This window comes from Tripterygium wilfordii, chromosome 4 (assembly GCF_013401445.1).
Source record: "Tripterygium wilfordii isolate XIE 37 chromosome 4, ASM1340144v1, whole genome shotgun sequence".
Taxonomy (NCBI): Eukaryota; Viridiplantae; Streptophyta; class Magnoliopsida; order Celastrales; family Celastraceae; genus Tripterygium; species Tripterygium wilfordii.
Window position 1 is genome coordinate 6,657,216 of NC_052235.1, and position 17,666 is coordinate 6,674,881.

General features: G+C 39.7%; 2 protein-coding genes across 3 annotated transcripts; both read left to right on the top strand.

Annotated features, from left to right (window-relative positions):
• The first annotated feature begins 44 nt into the window (after positions 1 to 44).
• On the top strand, positions 45 to 11,271 carry LOC119997759. Of its 2 annotated transcripts, none has more exons than XM_038844947.1 (10): positions 45 to 4,606; positions 6,585 to 6,741; positions 6,856 to 7,003; positions 7,124 to 7,244; positions 7,386 to 7,460; positions 9,084 to 9,174; positions 9,308 to 9,578; positions 9,673 to 9,715; positions 9,820 to 9,923; positions 10,566 to 11,271. In XM_038844947.1, exons 1-10 carry the CDS (start codon positions 154 to 156, stop codon positions 10,971 to 10,973), a joined length of 5,871 nt encoding a protein of 1,956 aa, XP_038700875.1. In that variant the 5' UTR covers positions 45 to 153; the 3' UTR covers positions 10,974 to 11,271. The 2 variants fall into 2 exon arrangements, with proteins under 2 accessions (XP_038700875.1, XP_038700874.1); XM_038844946.1 differs by having other exon boundaries at positions 49 to 4,606; positions 6,853 to 7,003.
• A 221-nt stretch (positions 11,272 to 11,492) lies between these two features.
• Positions 11,493 to 17,377, top strand: LOC119997760 (NAD(P)H-quinone oxidoreductase subunit M, chloroplastic). Its single transcript, XM_038844948.1, has 3 exons — positions 11,493 to 11,984; positions 12,155 to 12,339; positions 17,233 to 17,377. The coding sequence occupies exons 1-2, from the start codon at positions 11,541 to 11,543 to the stop codon at positions 12,335 to 12,337; spliced, it is 627 nt and encodes a 208-aa protein (XP_038700876.1). The 5' UTR covers positions 11,493 to 11,540; the 3' UTR covers positions 12,338 to 12,339; positions 17,233 to 17,377.
• Positions 17,378 to 17,666: the final 289 nt, after the last annotated feature.

A 17,666-nucleotide genomic window follows, 5' to 3' on the forward strand; every position in this document is an offset into this window, starting at 1 on the left:
CTTTCAACAAACTACGCGGATAGCTTTGAGGAACAGTCTTTTTGGCCTTTTGGGGTACTTTACTTTGTCTCCACGAGTATAAATTTGTCATAATTGGGGATTTTTTGATTCTTGAAGGAAACGATAATACTACAAAAAGGAAAGAACCATGGAATGGAACAAGTCCTAATTCCCAGAAAGCTCGCTTACCAAGAATTTAATGGAGCTGTAGCGATTAACGATCAACCAATTAGGTCAAGAAGAAGAACGAGAGAGAGACATTATCAAGCATCATCATCATCCATGGAGCCCAATCCTCCTTACCTTCAAAACAATAACAGGTATGTCCCTTACTCACCCAATCCTCCTCCTCTTCCTCCAGTGGTTCCCAATAGCCCTAATATCTATGGCCCCCACCACCACCTTCCTCCGCCACCGCCACCAGTTCCACCTTCACGCCACCCTCTCCCTGCCCAACCTCCGCCGACACCACCTCCTAACATTCCCTACCAATTCAACTTCAGACCTAACCGTAAGTCTAATCAACCAAGGGAAGACACTCACCATCCTAGATCTACGATGAACCATCAATTTCCTGATGTTGCCCGCTCCCCTCGGCTCTCTTATGGAGTCCCTGTCGATGATGACCGACCTTATCATCCTCATCGTCATCAGCATAGATACGCTGAGTCGGATCCATCCTGGGATGGTCGGGCATACCCTGTTGGCAGCCTGGATCGCGAGCCTTATCCACTCCAGTCCGATCGTGGTCAGTTTCATCAGCTAGCTGTATCACCATATCGTCCAATTGAGAAGATTAGGCATGATTTTGAGGGTGATGTTAGGTTCAGAGACGGGTTTGAACGGAATCCACAAAGAGAAGATTTTATGTGGGATCGTGGTTGTAGGAATAGTCATTTTAGTAGTTCTTCTAAGGGTTGGTCTGAACGTGGTGCAACATCCTCGAGAGCTTACGAAGGCAATTATGATAAGAGGAGTCATCATCGTGATTCATCTGATACTGAAAATCATAGATGGGCACGTACTAGAGAGGTTGCAAGAGAAGGCGATGGTTTTCGAAGGGGTTTGGGAAAACAAGTATATTACAGTTCAGAGTTGGAAAGATATGATAATAAGGTAAGCAAGGAGGTTAACTACGAGTTGGATCACACTCCGAGGAAGCAAATGCAGAAGAGGAGTGCTTTGTTGAGGATTCAGAAACCAAAACCTAGCTATAGGAATACGGAGGACGAGGTGTCACATTATTCAGGTTATTTCAATGACACCAAATCTAGTTCCTTTAGGGGTATGGAGCAGCTTGAATATACAGATCGTGGAGTGGAAGAAAATAGGAGAGAGGGGAGCCCTGTAGAGCTTGATGTTTCCTTTAAATCAAACTCACTAGTAGCCAAGGCAATTGTTCCACCATCGAGTTCTGCAGTTGTTGCTGGGGAGAATTTTGCTCCTAGAAATAGCGAAATTAGGAAATTTGAGGTATCTGAGAAGGATTGTTCTAACGAGAGTACTGTCAAATTGGACAGGGCTCTCTCTGCTACTAAGAATACATCCACTTCTAACCCGGCTGCAAACTCTGGCATTGATAATGTGCACAAAAGTAGTTCACAACCTTCTTCCCACAAAGTTGATATTTCTCTTGGAAAAAGAAAAGTGGAGAGGTCCGCTAAAGTTATGGTGTCAGGTAGCAGTGGCAAAACAAATTCCATCATGGTTGCCAAGAAGAAAAAAATTGTCAAAAAAGTAGTGAAAAAAGTCTCTGTCCCACGGTCACGGATACCAAGTTCACGGGCAAAAGGTAAGCTCGATGAGCCCGTGGAGGCAGATACTTCCACCCTTTGTCAACCTACTACGTCTGTGACTGAAAATTTTTCAACACCTTCAGGAGAGAATGTAACTTCTGTTGGTTTAATGTCAGTGCATCATACGGACAGCCAGCCTTTTCCAAATGATGCATCTATGCCTGCATATGAAAGAGTGGAAGGATCTCCAAAGACTGTTGTTCCAGAGGAAGTTAGTGGAGATGTTTGTTGTGGGGGATTGAATCTTCAGAAGTCTAAGAGAAAGTGGAATGATTTAACGCCTCCTTTGAATTCTTCAAAAGATAAACATATCAAGTTTGATGAGAATTCTGCGAATGCAGATAATTTTGCGCGTGGCTTGCAGACTCTGTATAACCCTGACAAGGATTGTACTGAACCTCAAAGTGAAAAATTCCCTTTATTTAGTGTTGAAGGTTTCGGCAAGCAGGGTTGTCAGAATGAATGCTCTATCTTACTTGATAGTAGTTCAGCAGCGTTATCTTCAGAGGTGATGCTTTCAGTAGGAAGCAGTATTGATTCTAGTTTGTTAAGTTCAGAGAAAAACATGACTCGGGGCCTTATGAATACAAGTAGCACTAACCATGAATTGAATTCTGCTGTGTTTATTGACGGGAGTTCAATGAACTCTCTAGAGAGGATTGTATACACTGACTTTGAAACTGTGGAAAGTGTCAGCTGTCGGAGTGGTACAGGTCAGATCGAAAAAACTGATGATGATGGTACTGTGGAAGGATTTCCAAAGACTGTATCTTCAGTAGGTGATATACTCGCATTGAAGAGTCTAGAGGAAACCAGGATTGACGATTGTAAAATAGCTACTGAGTCTTCTGACCAGGTTGCAAGTACTATATATAGCTCCAGAAATAGTTGTTTTAGTTCAGAAGAAGCCAATCTTGAGACAGGTGATGATATACGTAACCAGCTGTATCAAGGTGGGATTACCATGTTGCGTGACAGTGGTACCACGGTAAGTTCCCTGGATGATCCTATTTCAGCAGAAGTTAGTGAAGAATGTAGTCCTAACAATAGGAGAGAAGCTAGGAGTACTCGCCTAGACATGTTGAGGTCAGGGATGAATAACTTGCATTTTGCACCTCCAAATGTAGTGAGCTCTCCACCTTGTGTGGACAAGAACTTAAGTTTATCTTTTCAAGAATCTGAAGTTACAATTTCTCATGTTCTTGCTAACGATATTGGCTTACAACATCGTGCTGATGGATTTGGTGTCATGCAAGGGAGCAGTTCTATAGATGGGTTGTTAGAGGCTAAGATTTCAGCTAGCATTGAGGTTAATGTGAGACTGGATGAGGTTTCAAAGAAGAATGAAGATGATAAAATAATGTCTGCTGATTATATGGTACCAGCTAGTCCAATTATGTCTGCTGTCAATCAAAGAAACACTCGAACTGAATTGAGGAATGAGAGTTATCTGCATCATGAAAGTGTCTTGCCTTCTGTTTCAAGCCATCCATCCTTATTGGCACATGATAAGGGAGTTTCTACTCCCTACTCCAATGAAGAGTCAATGGAGATTGTTTCTGGAGTCTCTGATGGTTGTTCTTCAGTGTTGACCAAAGAGCTGGAGTCATCACTCAAACAGATTGGTAAAGATAACATTGATCAGGATGACACAGTTCCAGATGAGAATCCTGTAATTAGAGGTGGTTGTAACTTATCTACCCAAAGTTCACATTCAATAGAAACCAAAATTTATTCAAAGAGAAATCTTGTAATGGAAAAGAATCAGTCTACCAATCGGAAGGCATTGCCATCACAGGATTCTAACATTACTACTCACAGCCGGTATCCTTTGAGTGCAGAATCATACGGGAAGAAGATCCATTCTAGTCATGCTCCTTCCAGAATTCCTGGTTATTCTACTGTTCTCTATAATGCTTCAGGAAGCAAATCCTCCTCCACCCATGTTACTCAACACCGAACATGGCATCGTACTACTACTTCAGCTTATCCACTGTCGAAAATAAAACCCATCTCCGGTACTGTCCCTCCACAAAGACAATTTCCTAGAAGATCCTCAAAGCTTCTGAATAATTCATACATTTGGAAGGGGAACAGTCTTGTTAGAAAATCTCCTCCAGTTACGGGATTACGTAGTTTGAGTTCATCTGTTTATCAGCTGAACTCTTTGGGCACAGATGAAGTGAAGAAGAGTTCTGGATCCGAAAGTAGGGTTGATGGTACTGACACATCAAGTTCCTTGGGAACAGGAGTTGTGAGTGCTTCATCTGAGAGGCCCAGAATACCACTGTTACCCGGTATCACCAAGATTCCAAATAGATCTACGACCTCTTCAGGTGATCATACATCTTCCTTGCTAGCGGAGACTTTTAATGTTTCCAATGAGACTACATCACTGAAATTTGCAGAGAGTAATGATGCACCTTCAGCTACTAGGGATTTATCAAAAATTCCTGAGACTTCTGTTTATATTACTGGTTCAACAAACAATTCGAATAACCGGAATGAGCTTAGTGATGGAAATTTGACATCTTTAAATGCGAAGAGCATAACATATGTAAAGAAAAAATCAAATCAGTTAATTGCAACTTTAAGTACTACTGGTCTCTCTGTACACAATACAGAGAACACCGTGGCTGCTTCATCCGATGGGTACTACAAAAGGAGCAGAAATCAGCTAATAAGAACTCCCCTTGAAGGTCATGCCAAGCAGACGGTTGCAATGCCTGATGCTGCTTTAATTTCAAAGGGGCTAACAACTTCTGTAGTTCTTCCTGGAAGAAGTTTTGGTCGAACGCGAAATCAGGAAGGTGTGTTTGAACATTTTTTAATTTCAGCAGAATGTACTTTTTTACCTTGCAAGCAGGAAACCAATGAACCTTCTCATTTAAACTTGCATATTATTTCATGTGCATAAATGATGTCGTATATTTTCCATTTGTTTGAAGTGGTCTAGTATATAGCTGGTTGTATATGGATGAAACTATGCATGCATACTTGTGTTTTTTGCAAAATAATTTCTTCAAAGTATGTGTCTTGGATATGATATGTATGGGGTTTATTCTCACTGTTAAGAAAGAGAACAGTAGCTTTTACCAATTATTCCATTTGGCTAATAATTGGTAATAGTGCCATGTTTAGGCACTAAAGTACGTGTTTCCTTCACTTTTTGGTGTTTTTTCCCCTCCTCTTGTTGGCTGTATTCTGCCTGTTATATTTGCAGCATAAAGATTTTTATATATTGTCCTATTTAATCTTTTCCGGAGGAAACTGTGGATAGAGCTAGTGGCAATCTTTTTGCAATTGATGCTTTAAATGGCAGGTTTGATTCAAAACAAAGTTAATAAAATTCTGTATCGCTTGGGTTGCATCCCTTGATGCCCTCTGAGATTTCTTTTCCTATCAAAAAAAAGAAAGAAAGATTTGTTATCATAAACAAAGAAATAATCATCAAAATACAAAGATTAGCATGAAAATGAAAGCGAGGAGGAAGATGATTAAGAAGCACATGTGAGGGGGGTATTTTAACTTTCTACAAGGAGTTTTTTTTGTATATGACACTCTTGTAATTTTTTATTGGGCATCTAACACCCTTGTTTAATTTTTTAGAGGCTTAGCACCATGCCGCTGTTCCGAACAGCGACAATCTCTAGCGAAGCCGCTGTTTTGAATAGCGGCAAACCTTTATTTGTAATTTATAAAGTATTGCCGCTGTTGTAAACAGCAGCAGTGTAGCATATGTGTGCATTAGCTTTCGTGTGTATATATATATATATATATATATATATATATATATATACACACACATATATATCTGATACATACATACATATATGTGTGTGTGTCAAATATATCATATATATATATATCTGATACATACGTTTGCAAACTAAATGCTTATATATGGAGAGATCATTCTCTGTCTTCTTTGGGTTCTCTCTGTCTCTCACAGACTGCAATGGTGGCAACTCGACCATTTCTGAACTGCCAATCCTCACCACCACCACAACAACAAGGACCACAAAAGTAGTCACACCGGATTGGACAAAAAACCCAATAACAAGAACACCGGATTGGACAAAAAACCCAATAACAAGAACACAAAGAAGCCACCACATAGAGAAATGGGTGTGGCTTAACTGGAGCGATTGAGGCGATAGGAGAGGTGGAAGAACATTTGACTTATGGAAGATGGTCAAATGAAGCTGATACGTACATACATACATACATTCATATATATATACATACATACATACATACATATATATACACACACATATATTACATTGCCGCTGTTATGAACAGCGGTACCGCTTGACAAATTAGTGTGCCGCTGTTCAAAACAGCGGCTTCACTAAAAAACAACTTTGCCGCTATTCAAAATAGCGGCATGGTGCTAAATCTCTAAAAAATTGAACTTGGGCGTTAGATGCCTAATAAAAAATTATAGGAATGTCATATGCAAAAAAAGCTCTTCTACAAGCATATAACAGAATACCACAAAAAGTAGTAGAGTATGGGAGGAAAATTGAGTAGATGTTAAGATCATTGGACCTAAACCTACCTTTCCTGATAAAGTTTTTAGGATCAGACTTTCTGAGGGAGAGAGAGAGATACAGAAAGAGACATCTGACTAATTCTCGATGTTGTAATTTCAATGGGTGGTTTATACGGGACATCTGTTGTATCGAGATGTTTGTGCCAATTTGCTGTCTTCCTTTTAATGTCTTGATTTGGTTGCCTTTTGGATTCTAACAAAGGCTGGTAAATCTTCAATTACCTCTTTAGTGTGGACTCTGCATGGTGCACAATTATTGAGGAAGAATGGTAGTTCATTGAAACATCAGGTCCTGCCTCACCTTCCCTGGAAAAGAGCAATGTACTCAAGAAGTTTCATGCAAAGTCCAGTTTCCATTTCAAATAATAGTTCCTTGTCTACAATCAGGTATTTCAAATTGTTATTTTGGTTTATTTTTGCCCTTTGCTGTAGCTACTAGTAGTTTTATCATATGCATGCTCATGCGTGCTCCATCCATGATAAATGTTTGTCTTGCAGTAGGAAATTGCTCACATTGAGAAAGAGGAACACTGTTTACACAAGGTCAAGAAATGGATATTCTCTTCGAAAGTTCAAGGTATTAAGTGTTGGTGGCCGCAACTTAAAATGGTCAAAATCCATTGACAGGCATTCAAAGAAAGCTAATGAGGTAAGCTGGAATAGAGAGATAGCTTCTTTATTTTTTAACGAAGATTGCTTCTATAATGAATATTCAGTTTTCAAGTTAAGATAGTTTTCTAAGTATTCTTATCTTGTTTTTTTTTTCTAGGAAGCTACACTGGCAGTTGCTGCAGTGGAGAGAGAGAAGAGGGAGCAGAACGGTGCTGCATGCGCTGTTTCTGGGACAAAGAGCAGAAGTCATTCTTCTCATAAGTCATCTAACAATGGAGGTCAATCTATATTCTTGCTTTGCTCAATCACAGTTTCTGTTTATTGTCATGCTTCTAAAAAAATTGACTTGTTGAATTACATTTTTGGTCCACTTGCACTGTGTGGTAAGAAGAGTTTCGGTCTCTCCTAATATTTTGCAGGAGAAAGAATATTTCGCATTGGTTCTCTCCGCTACAAAATGGATTCTTCCAAGCGGACCCTCCAAAGGATATCAGGTAATTCCGGCTTTGCTCTACACTTGTGTCTTTACATTCTATTACCTTTCAAGCTATGTGAATGAAGAGGCATTAATGGAGCTGGATATTATATTTGAGCAATGAATATGCTTTATACAATTCTGTTTCTAAAAATTAGGACTATATATCGGTCAACCTTTCCTGGACTTGCTTTTAGGCGAAGACTTGCTAGTGTGGTGCCATATAAATGATTGGTGTCACAACATTAAACTAGAGACCGGACATTCCTTGGTTTATTGGGACTATCGATTAGATATCATTTAACAGCTGGAAGGTCAAATATGATTTCTGATCGTATTCTACTAGAACAGTTTTAATAAGGACGGGGATGACCATTTAGCATAGCCATATTAAGCCCGTGGATCCTTTCTACCAGTGTGGGTTGTTACTGCCATGTTGCATGGTTCAACTTCTTGCAGTTTACTTGAACGAATAATTGGCAATGTCATGGTTCTTTTTAAACTGAGGTCATGATGTTGGACTAGTGATGTTGAAGACCTCTGTTCCCTTTTTCTTCATCGCTGTTCTTTAATTTCAGACATATGGTTTGCATAGTGGGGAAGTGTGTTAAATTGGATGTTTTACGTTGATAGTTGTAATGATCTCACTCCTATTAAATTTTATTAGCATGAAGTTGTTAATGTTTGAGGACTAGTTTAAATACTATGTGTTAAAATAAAATATTGATAATATTGGTTCGATATAATATTGCGTAGTACAAAGAGAGCTAGGGAATAGAGGAAAAGTCAAAGCTAGAGATGAAGGTAACTTAGGAACTAATGAAACGCCATAAGAACTTAGATCAACATAAACTAGGAAACTAAATTATAATAATATATTCTAACTCCCCTTCTCAAACTCAATATGGTAGCACAATATTGAGTTTGTGAAGGAAGATCTTTCACTGCAAGAAGAGATTGACTGATGGTCGTTGACTGATTGCACCGGCGATGCAAGCTTGTAAGGTCGATTTAAGCTCCAATCGAAAAAATAGTTGAGTGGAAGAAAAAGTCTTTATGGACTGCTTATGCATTTAAATCTCCAAAGAGCGAAACGAGACTTTAACAAAAACGACGGAAGGAGATTGCGACAGATTGGTGACTGAGTAGAACTTTCGGGCGGCACTTGTGGCATCAGTTGTTTTAGCAGATTGGCACTCTATGGACCTTTTCCTTGGGTGAACAGTCAGAAGATAGGTTGCCAAAAAAGTTACTGATGGTGGAAATCCGTGGGCAGAAGGTCAGAGGGTTTGCTGGAGTTGGTGCATGGCCAGACCAAGGATGGACACACCACTGGTGATTTCACAGCGGTGGAAGGAGACACAATATGGCAGCATACAGGAACTGCAGTTGACAAACATACTTGCGAAAGGAGAAAATAAAAGTATCGATGGTGCTGTCACAACCGTCAACAGTCACCAAAGGCTGCGGCCGCGCAACGGAAAACCCTAAATCAACATAAACTAGGAAACTAAATTATAATTATATATTCTAACACTTTGTACCAACTATTTTTGCGTCTTGCCTCGTCTCTCTCTTTATTTATATGTTCTACATGTTCTTGTCTGAATGTTTTCTCACAGTGAGCTTATGTTCTGTGTAGATAAGGAGTCTTCATGCTCAACATCTCTCCAAACAGAGAAGATTATGAAGAATCCTTACGTTCCTAGGAGATTAGTGATTGGCAATAATGAGTATGTTGTTTAGTTCCATTCATATGGAATTCTTCTGTTCTATGTTATTTTCAGAGTTTCACTTATCTAAAATGCTTGGATGTGTCTATTAACTATTTCTAGGTGGTGATATAAATGTGTTCAATATTGGCAGATATGTAAGGGTTGGCAATGGTAACCAGCTCATTAGAGATCCCAAAAGACGAACTCGTGTCTTGGCGAGTGAGAAAGTTCGATGGAGTTTACATACTGTTAGGTCAAGACTTGCCAAAAAACGGAAGTTTTGTCAGTTTTTCACTAGATTTGGGATGTGCAACAAAGATGATGGCAAATGTCCCTATATTCATGACTCCTCCAAAATTGCAGTCTGCACTAAGTTCCTGAATGGTTTATGTCACAACTCAAATTGCAAATTGACTCATAAGGTATATTTCAGATCTGTAGGATGAAACCTTTTTATGGCCCATGGCAAGATATTTTTGATTTGCATATCTTACTTCCATTATATTTTTCATGCAGGTCATTCCAGAAAGGATGCCAGATTGTTCTTATTTTTTACAAGGTGTATCCACCTGTTCCCCCCCTGCTTTTTCCTTTTCTTTATGCTTCTGTTTGAGTTTGACCCATCGGATGAAAATGATAAATCGCGACATATTTCACTGGTAGGTCTTTGCACAAACAGAAGTTGTCCGTATCGGCATGTTCATGTGAATCCAAATGCCCCTACTTGTGAAGGATTTCTCAGGGGCTATTGTGCTGATGGCAATGAGGTATTGGTTTATGGTTTAGATTCCACAGGATTGTTCGCTTTCCATCTTATCCGATATATATTGTCTGATATCACTGTTAGTATTATTAAGTTTGCATTTTTCTCTGCTCAATGATTGGGTTTTGAGTCGCCAAAAGCTCACTTTATAGATATTAAAATAGAAAAAGTAAATGAAAAGAAAATCAGGTATATGTGTTTCCTCTGTAGACGAAGGAAAAAAACTTCATATTCTTAAATTCTTTTCTTCTCCAAAAGCTTAAAATTTTTAAGGGAAATAACTTTACATACATCTGCTGATGATCCTCATAAATAAGGAGAATCTCGTTGATTTTTTTTGGTTCATGCGGGATCATTTTGGTGGACTCTATATCCTCAGTTGCCAGCCTCCCCAATCAGTGGCAACTTCTGGCATGTGTTTTGATCACTGCTCTTTTTCGAAAAGTTAAAATTGTGATGCCTAAAGAGTCATCAGGATTACTATTTGGTGCCTAATACTCTCTTCCTGCTCTGACTTCTGAGTCCCAACGTTTCTTATTTTTTCCTTTAATTTTAAATATCGATATAATCCTTGATTACCTCCCTGTGTAAATAATCCCATACTAACTACAATTAAGCGAAATGGTACATAACTATTCTCCCACAGTGTCGGAAGAAGCACAGCTATGTCTGCCCCTCTTTTGAAGCAACGGGATCCTGTCCTCTAGGATCCAAGTGCAAGCTTCACCATCCAAAAAATCGAAATAAGGGGAAGAAAGGTAAAAGATCGATAGAACAGAAGAATGTTAGAGGGCGTTACTTTGGTTCGATGAGGATAGACATCTCTGATAGTGGAAAAGCGGCGTTTGAGATGCACTCTGTGCAAGATGGTGATGATGTTCCCTTCAAAGGAAAGTTTGCTGATTTTATCGGCATTGATGATAGTGATGAAGATGGAGATCGTAATGATGCGACAACAGAGCGAATAGCATCTTCCAGAAGTGGTCCATCAGATGTACGAATAGATGACATAGATGAGCTAATTAAACCAATACGTATTATGACAAGAATTTGAGGACATGATCATCTCCACCAGTCTGGCAGCCAAGCTCAAAGTGTGAAGGTTGCAAAATATCTGACGACATGATCATCTCTGTGTAAGAATTGATTCTGTTGGGTACGAGGTAAAGCTGTTAAAAGGAATTCCTACTGCCTGTGTTTGTAGAGTGATTTGTCTGTAAGTTCTTGTACATGTATATAGGGGTTTCTTTGTTTTGTTCTTTTTAAAAAAAATTTGTGTAATTTACATTGTATGTTTGATTTATGAAAAATACTGCAAAAGCATATATGAATTATTGGATTTGAGCCTCAAATTTGTATGATGCTTTCTTTTTGTTATATTGTAAGGGAAATTATTTTTTTTCCCACTTGACAAGCTTCAGATAAACCACAAAAAAAGAGACATCACTTGTTCAGCTAAATAATAATTTGTGGTTGGAATTGGAATGATGTTGAGAAGCCAATTGATGTCAGCACATTTACATGCTATCTTATCCTCTCAAATAAATGGACCAAAATCAAGTGAAGTATAACTAGAAGTTAAAAGTAGTGACTCTGAAACTTAAATCGAGTATATTCAGTCATGGCAGCTACTTCCTCTTATATGGCTTCAATGAAGTTTTCCATGACAGGATGGATTGGAGGGAGAAGGGAAGTGAGAAAGAGAGGTGCCTTTTCAATCTCAGCTCAACAGGAAGCAGCACCAGTCCAGGAATCACAGCAAGAGACGACTGTAAAAGAAGAAAAACCACCAACAAAACAACCAACAAAACTAAGACCAGTGGAACCACAAGTGAATGTAAAGAGCAAGAACATGAGCAGGGAATATGGAGGTCAGTGGCTGAGCAGCGTCACACGCCATGTGAGGATCTACGCTGCATATATCGATCCTGTTACATGCGAGTTTGATCAAACCCAGATGGATAAGCTCACTATTATCCTTGATCCTTCCGATGAGTTTGTCTGGACTGGTGAAACTTGCAATATGGTTTATTCTTATTTCCAAGAGCTCGTGGATCATTACGCGGTAAGCTTACTGAAGCTCTTCATTTTTTTCTTTCTTTTTCTGCACTTAATGTACCTGTAGAAGAAAGTACTGCTATGATCAGTTAATCACAACTGCTTAATTCAGTACTGTACTTGACTGTTACTTACTGTCTTATGTTGGGACTGTTCTGACATTGTATTTGACAACAGGGTGCGCCGCTAACGGAATACACACTTCGTCTGATCGGTTCAGACATAGAACATTACATAAGGAAGCTGTTATATGACGGAGTTATTAAGTACAACATGGATGCAAGGGTACTGAACTTCAGCATGGGCAAGCCACGCATCCAGTTCAATAACAACAACGATATCCCGTCTCAAAATGTGTAGTGATAAATGTTAAAGGTTTGATTGAAAGTGTGTAGTTTATTCTCTCTCAAGTAGGCAATATATAAGTTACAATTAATCACTAATCAGTGATACACGGGTATCAATTATCCTTTGATAAGGAAACTGGAAATCAATCATATAATAAGAGAATATTATGTTGACTTGTTTAACACCCCCTCTCAAGTTGGTGCGTAGATATCTACTAAGCCCAACTTGTCCAATGAGTCATGAAATACCCTTGTAGATACGGCATGAGTTAAAACATCTGCTAATTGTTGATCTGATTTTACGAATGGAACCTCCACCAACTTATCTTCTAGTTTCTCCTTGATGAAGTGTCGATCTACCTCAACATGTTTAGTACGGTCATGTTGTACTGGATTATCTGCTATCTCCCTCGCTGCTTGATTGTCACAATATAGGTGCATTGGTTCTTTTGGCTTGAACCCAATTTCAGTGAGCAAAATCCTAATCCACAAAAGTTCACAAATCCCTTGCGCCATCCCCCTATACTCGGCTTCTGCAGAGGATCGGGCCACCACATTCTGCTTTTTGCTTCTTTGTCACCAGGTTACCTGCCACGAATGTAAAGTAACCAGACGTAGACCGCCGATTAACAATGTTACCAGCCCAGTCTGCATCCGTGTACCCTTCTACTTTCACATGACCATGCTTTCGGAAACTCCGATCTGCATCCGTGTACCCTTCTACTTTCATATGACCATGTTTGCGGAAACATAATCCTTTGCCCGGGCTTCCCTTCAAATAACTCAGAATACGAGTAACTGCTTCCATGTGATCTTCGCTTGGTGCAAGCATGAACTGACTGACAACACTTACCGCATATGCAATATCGGGTCTCGTCAATGATAAATAGATCACCTTTCCTACCAACTTCTGATATCTTTCTTTGTTTGTAGGAATTTGATCCTCATAAATACCCAGATGATGATTTTGCACAATTGGAGTATCAGCCGGCTTGCATGCAAGCATACCAGTTTCGGACAGAAGGTCCAAAACATACTTCCGTTGTGATAAACAAATTCCCTTCGGAGAGCGTGCAACTTCAATACCCAAGAAGTACTTGAGTCCTCCTAAATCTTTCATCTCAAACTCTGACGAAAGGTGCTTTTGCAATCTCTCAATTTTTTGTACATCATCTCCTGTGACGATCATATTATCAACATATATGATAAGCAAGGTTACTTTCTTACCATTATGTTTGATGAATAGTGTATGGTCTGAGTTTCCTTGTCGATATCCATATTTCTTCATAGCTTGTGTAAACCTCCCAAACCACGCTCTGGGTGATTGTTTGAGGCCATATAACGCCTTATGAAGCCTGCAAGCTTTTCCTTTTGAATCAGGAACACCGAATCCTGGTGGAAAATCCATGTACACTTCTTCTTGTAGGTCTCCATGTAGGAAGGCATTTTTTACATCAAACTGTTTAAGAGGCCAATCAAAATTAGCAGCCAAAGACAATAAAACTCGAATAGTATTCATTTTTGCAACAGGAGCAAAAGTTTCCTGATAATCGACTCCGAAAGTCTGTGTGTAGCCCTTAGCTACCAGTCTAGCTTTGAACCGATCAACTGACCCATCTGCTTTGTGTTTAACTGTGAACACCCATTTGCAACCTACAGCTTTCTTACCCGAAGGAAGAGAAACTACACTCCAAGTTCTATTATTCATTAAGGCCTCCATCTCTACTCTCATTGCTGCAGTCCATCGTGGGTCTTGTAAAGCTTCTTCCACCCTTGTAGGAATTTTTATTGCATCAATCTGGTGAACTAAAGCACAATACGATGGTGGTAACCGGTGAGTAGATATATAGTTTGTAATGGAATACTTTATTTTCTCCTCCGGAGAATACCTCTCAGGTGGTTTCCCACGATTTTTTCGAGGAGGTAACGCATATGAACTTTCTACAGGACCACAATTGTAACAAGATTCAGGATCAGGGATACTTACCTCCGGGATATTGGTAGGACCAGCAGATCTTAGAGGTGATACTGGAGGAGGGGTTTCTTGTGCTTCATCTACTACACACGGCACTGCATGCAGAGTCTCTGATGCTACAGTTTCAGTTTCATGCACTACATCAGGCACGGTCACTGCTTCAATCTCACTCTCGGCTTCAATCTCAGTTGTGGGTTCTTCTAACACTGTACCGAACTGACCATAACCCTCATCATTACATTTAGGTTCTCCCTGAGGATCATGGTTGGTTCGGGTAGGAGGAAAAAATAATGAATCCTCGGAGAACGTAACATCCATTGAGACATACATGTGACGAGAGGAAGGATGATAGCAGCGGTACCCCTTCTGTTGGGGACTAAATCCAAGAAATACACACCGCACTGCACAAGGATCTAGTTTACTTCGTTGATTCTTGGGTAAGTGCACATAAGCAACGCAACCAAAAACCCGAGGTTCTAAAGTTAAAGAAGAGCAAATAGAGACATGATCAGCCAATGTTGCCAAAGGAGTTCGAAAATCTAGAACTTTAGAAGGCATCCGATTCATCAGGTAGACTGCGTAGGTGACAGCATAACTCCAATATGTTTGGGGAACACTTGCACCAATCAACAATGCTCGTGTGGTTTCAAGGATATGCCGATTTTTTCGTTCAGCAATCCCGTTTTGCTGTGGGGTTTGAGGGCATGTAGTCTCATGAAGAATGCCTTTATCCTGGAAAAAATTAACAAGGTCGCAATTTATATACTCACCACCATTATCGGAACGAAGCACCTTGATGGGGAGTGAATATTGGTTTTGAACCATGTAATAGAAAGCTTTGAATATGCCACTGACATCGCTCTTATTTTTCATCGTATAGATCCAAGTCATCCTAGTGCAATCATCCACAAAGGTGATAAACCACCGAATTCCAGACAAAGTAGTAACTGGTGACGGTCCCCACACATCAGAGTGAATTAATTCAAAAGGAATAACTCGTTTATTAAAACTAATAGGATAATGAGTACGAGGCTCTTGGCCAACTTGCAGATATTACAATCTAAAGAAGACTCTGAAATATTCTGAAATAACTTAGGTAATAATTTTCGTAAATATCCAAAGGATGCATGACCCAACCTTCTATGCCAGAGCTGGATGGTTTTGACACCGGCATTATCACTACCTTGGACTTGATAAGCACGCCCTGAAGTAATATCCTCCACGTAATACAACCCCCTCCGTTTAGTACCACGCCCAATGATCTCCTGAGTCCGAATATCCTAGAGTAAGCAAAACGTAGGAAACATCAGTACAACACAATTTAACTGAGTAGTTACTTGTCCTACAGACAACAAATTACTGGATAATGCAGGTACAAGTAAGCAGTTGTGTAGAGAAAGAGTATGAGTAAGGGCTACAGAACCCGCTGCAGTGACAGGGATAACACTGCCACTTGCTGTAATAATACTATCTCGAGGAGGATGAATTGTGGAATTCAAAAAAGCCGGATTATATGTCATGTGGTCCGTAGCACCAGAGTCAATAATCCATCCTGTATCACGGGCTGCAGAGATAGTTAGGGCAGTGCCCATATTACCTGTATCACGGTTGTCATCTCCTTCGGAAATCATGCTGAGGAGAGATAATTCAGAATTGAGACCATCTATCTCGACAACTGTTGAATTTGAGTGGCCGGTTGCTATGGCTGCCACTCCTGAGCTATTTTTTTCTGGATTTGTTCGCTTGTTACCCTTCCCTCGATTTTGCTTTCTTCGTTCGAGGAACCAATCTGGGTACCCATGAATTTCAAAGCAAGTTTCTTTAGTATGTCGAGTTCCATGGCAGTGGCTACATTTAAGCTTGTCCTTCTCGGCTTCTTCTGAGTCACGTAGAGGCCGAGAGGTGTTTTTAGGAAAAGACTTGGTAACCATGGCCATGGATGAACTACTTTCTTTACCTCCAAGCATAGTTATCTGTCTTTGTGCTTCTCGTCGGACTGTATTAAAGCACTCCTCAATCTTCGGGATTGGCTTCATCCGGAGAAGATCACTCCGGATTGAGTCAAAGCCATCATCTAGTCCTGCAAGGAAATCATATACTCGTTCTTGTTGGATCTCTTCTTTCCGGGTTTTTATGTCGGCTGCGCACACCATCTTGTTGGGACGTCTCTTATCAATTTCCTGCCAGACTCCCTTTAATTCTGCAAAATAGAGATTTACCTGGCGGCCCGCTTGCCGTGTCCTTGTTGCTTTACAACGTAGTTCATAGTATTGAGATTCATCCTCACCATCGTAGAACATCTGAGAGACGCTATCCCATATCTCTTTTGCTGTTGGAAGTTCAATAAACAACCCAAGTATGTGTTGTTCCATGGTCCTCAATAACCATCCACGTACAAGGGCATCCTCTGTTCGCCATCGCAAATAGCCCGGGTCCTTCTCGTCAACTGGTTTTGTATGACCAGTGAGATACCCAAGCTTGTTTTGGCTTGCTGCATGGACCTCCATCATCCTCGACCAGATTTTGAAGTTTGTATCACCTAATCTGAAGCCGAACGCAGTCATGTTGGTGGTTTCAAGAGGCCCGTTTGGATTACTGATTGTTTCATTAGAACCACTCATCGTGGTAGTTGGAATGGTTAGTGGAAGTACTCCACTGTCATCTGTCATGTCTCTTGTCTTGAGACACTACAGACTGTTGTGGTTTTGGTTAAGAAGAATGGAGAAGACGAAGTGGACGGCGAGGGTTAAAGGAAGGCTCCGATACCATGTTAAAGGTTTGATTGAAAGTGTGTAGTTTATTCTCTCTCAAGGAGGCAACATATAAGTTACAATTAATCACCAATCAGTGATACACGGGTATCAATTATCCTTTGATAAGGAAACTGGAAATCAATCATATAATAAGAGAATATTATGTTGACTTGTTTAACAATAGATGAAATCGTGTGCGTTCAGATTCAGATTAATGAAAAAGTACCATGAATCTCACATATCTGACTTGATCATCAGAGTTTCCCTTACTGACACTACATCGATGTTAAATTTCACGATCTATGTTAAGTGTGATCTTTGTTGGGTTGTCGAAAGTCTCTGTATGACATTACTTTATTGTAGTTTCTCACGTCTACAATAGCCACCCACCTCAATCTCCCAATGCTTAAAGATGCCTTTTTGCTCTTGACATATTGATCAATATTGATCACCATTCGCATTAACATATCAAACTAGAACTAAATTAATGATTTAACGTCCAACCAATGATTGATATACATTTAAACAAATGAATTTATGATTTTTATTATAAATAAATAATTTCATTTTTTCAAAATATATGTAAGAATTATTAATTTTATAGGTATTTTATT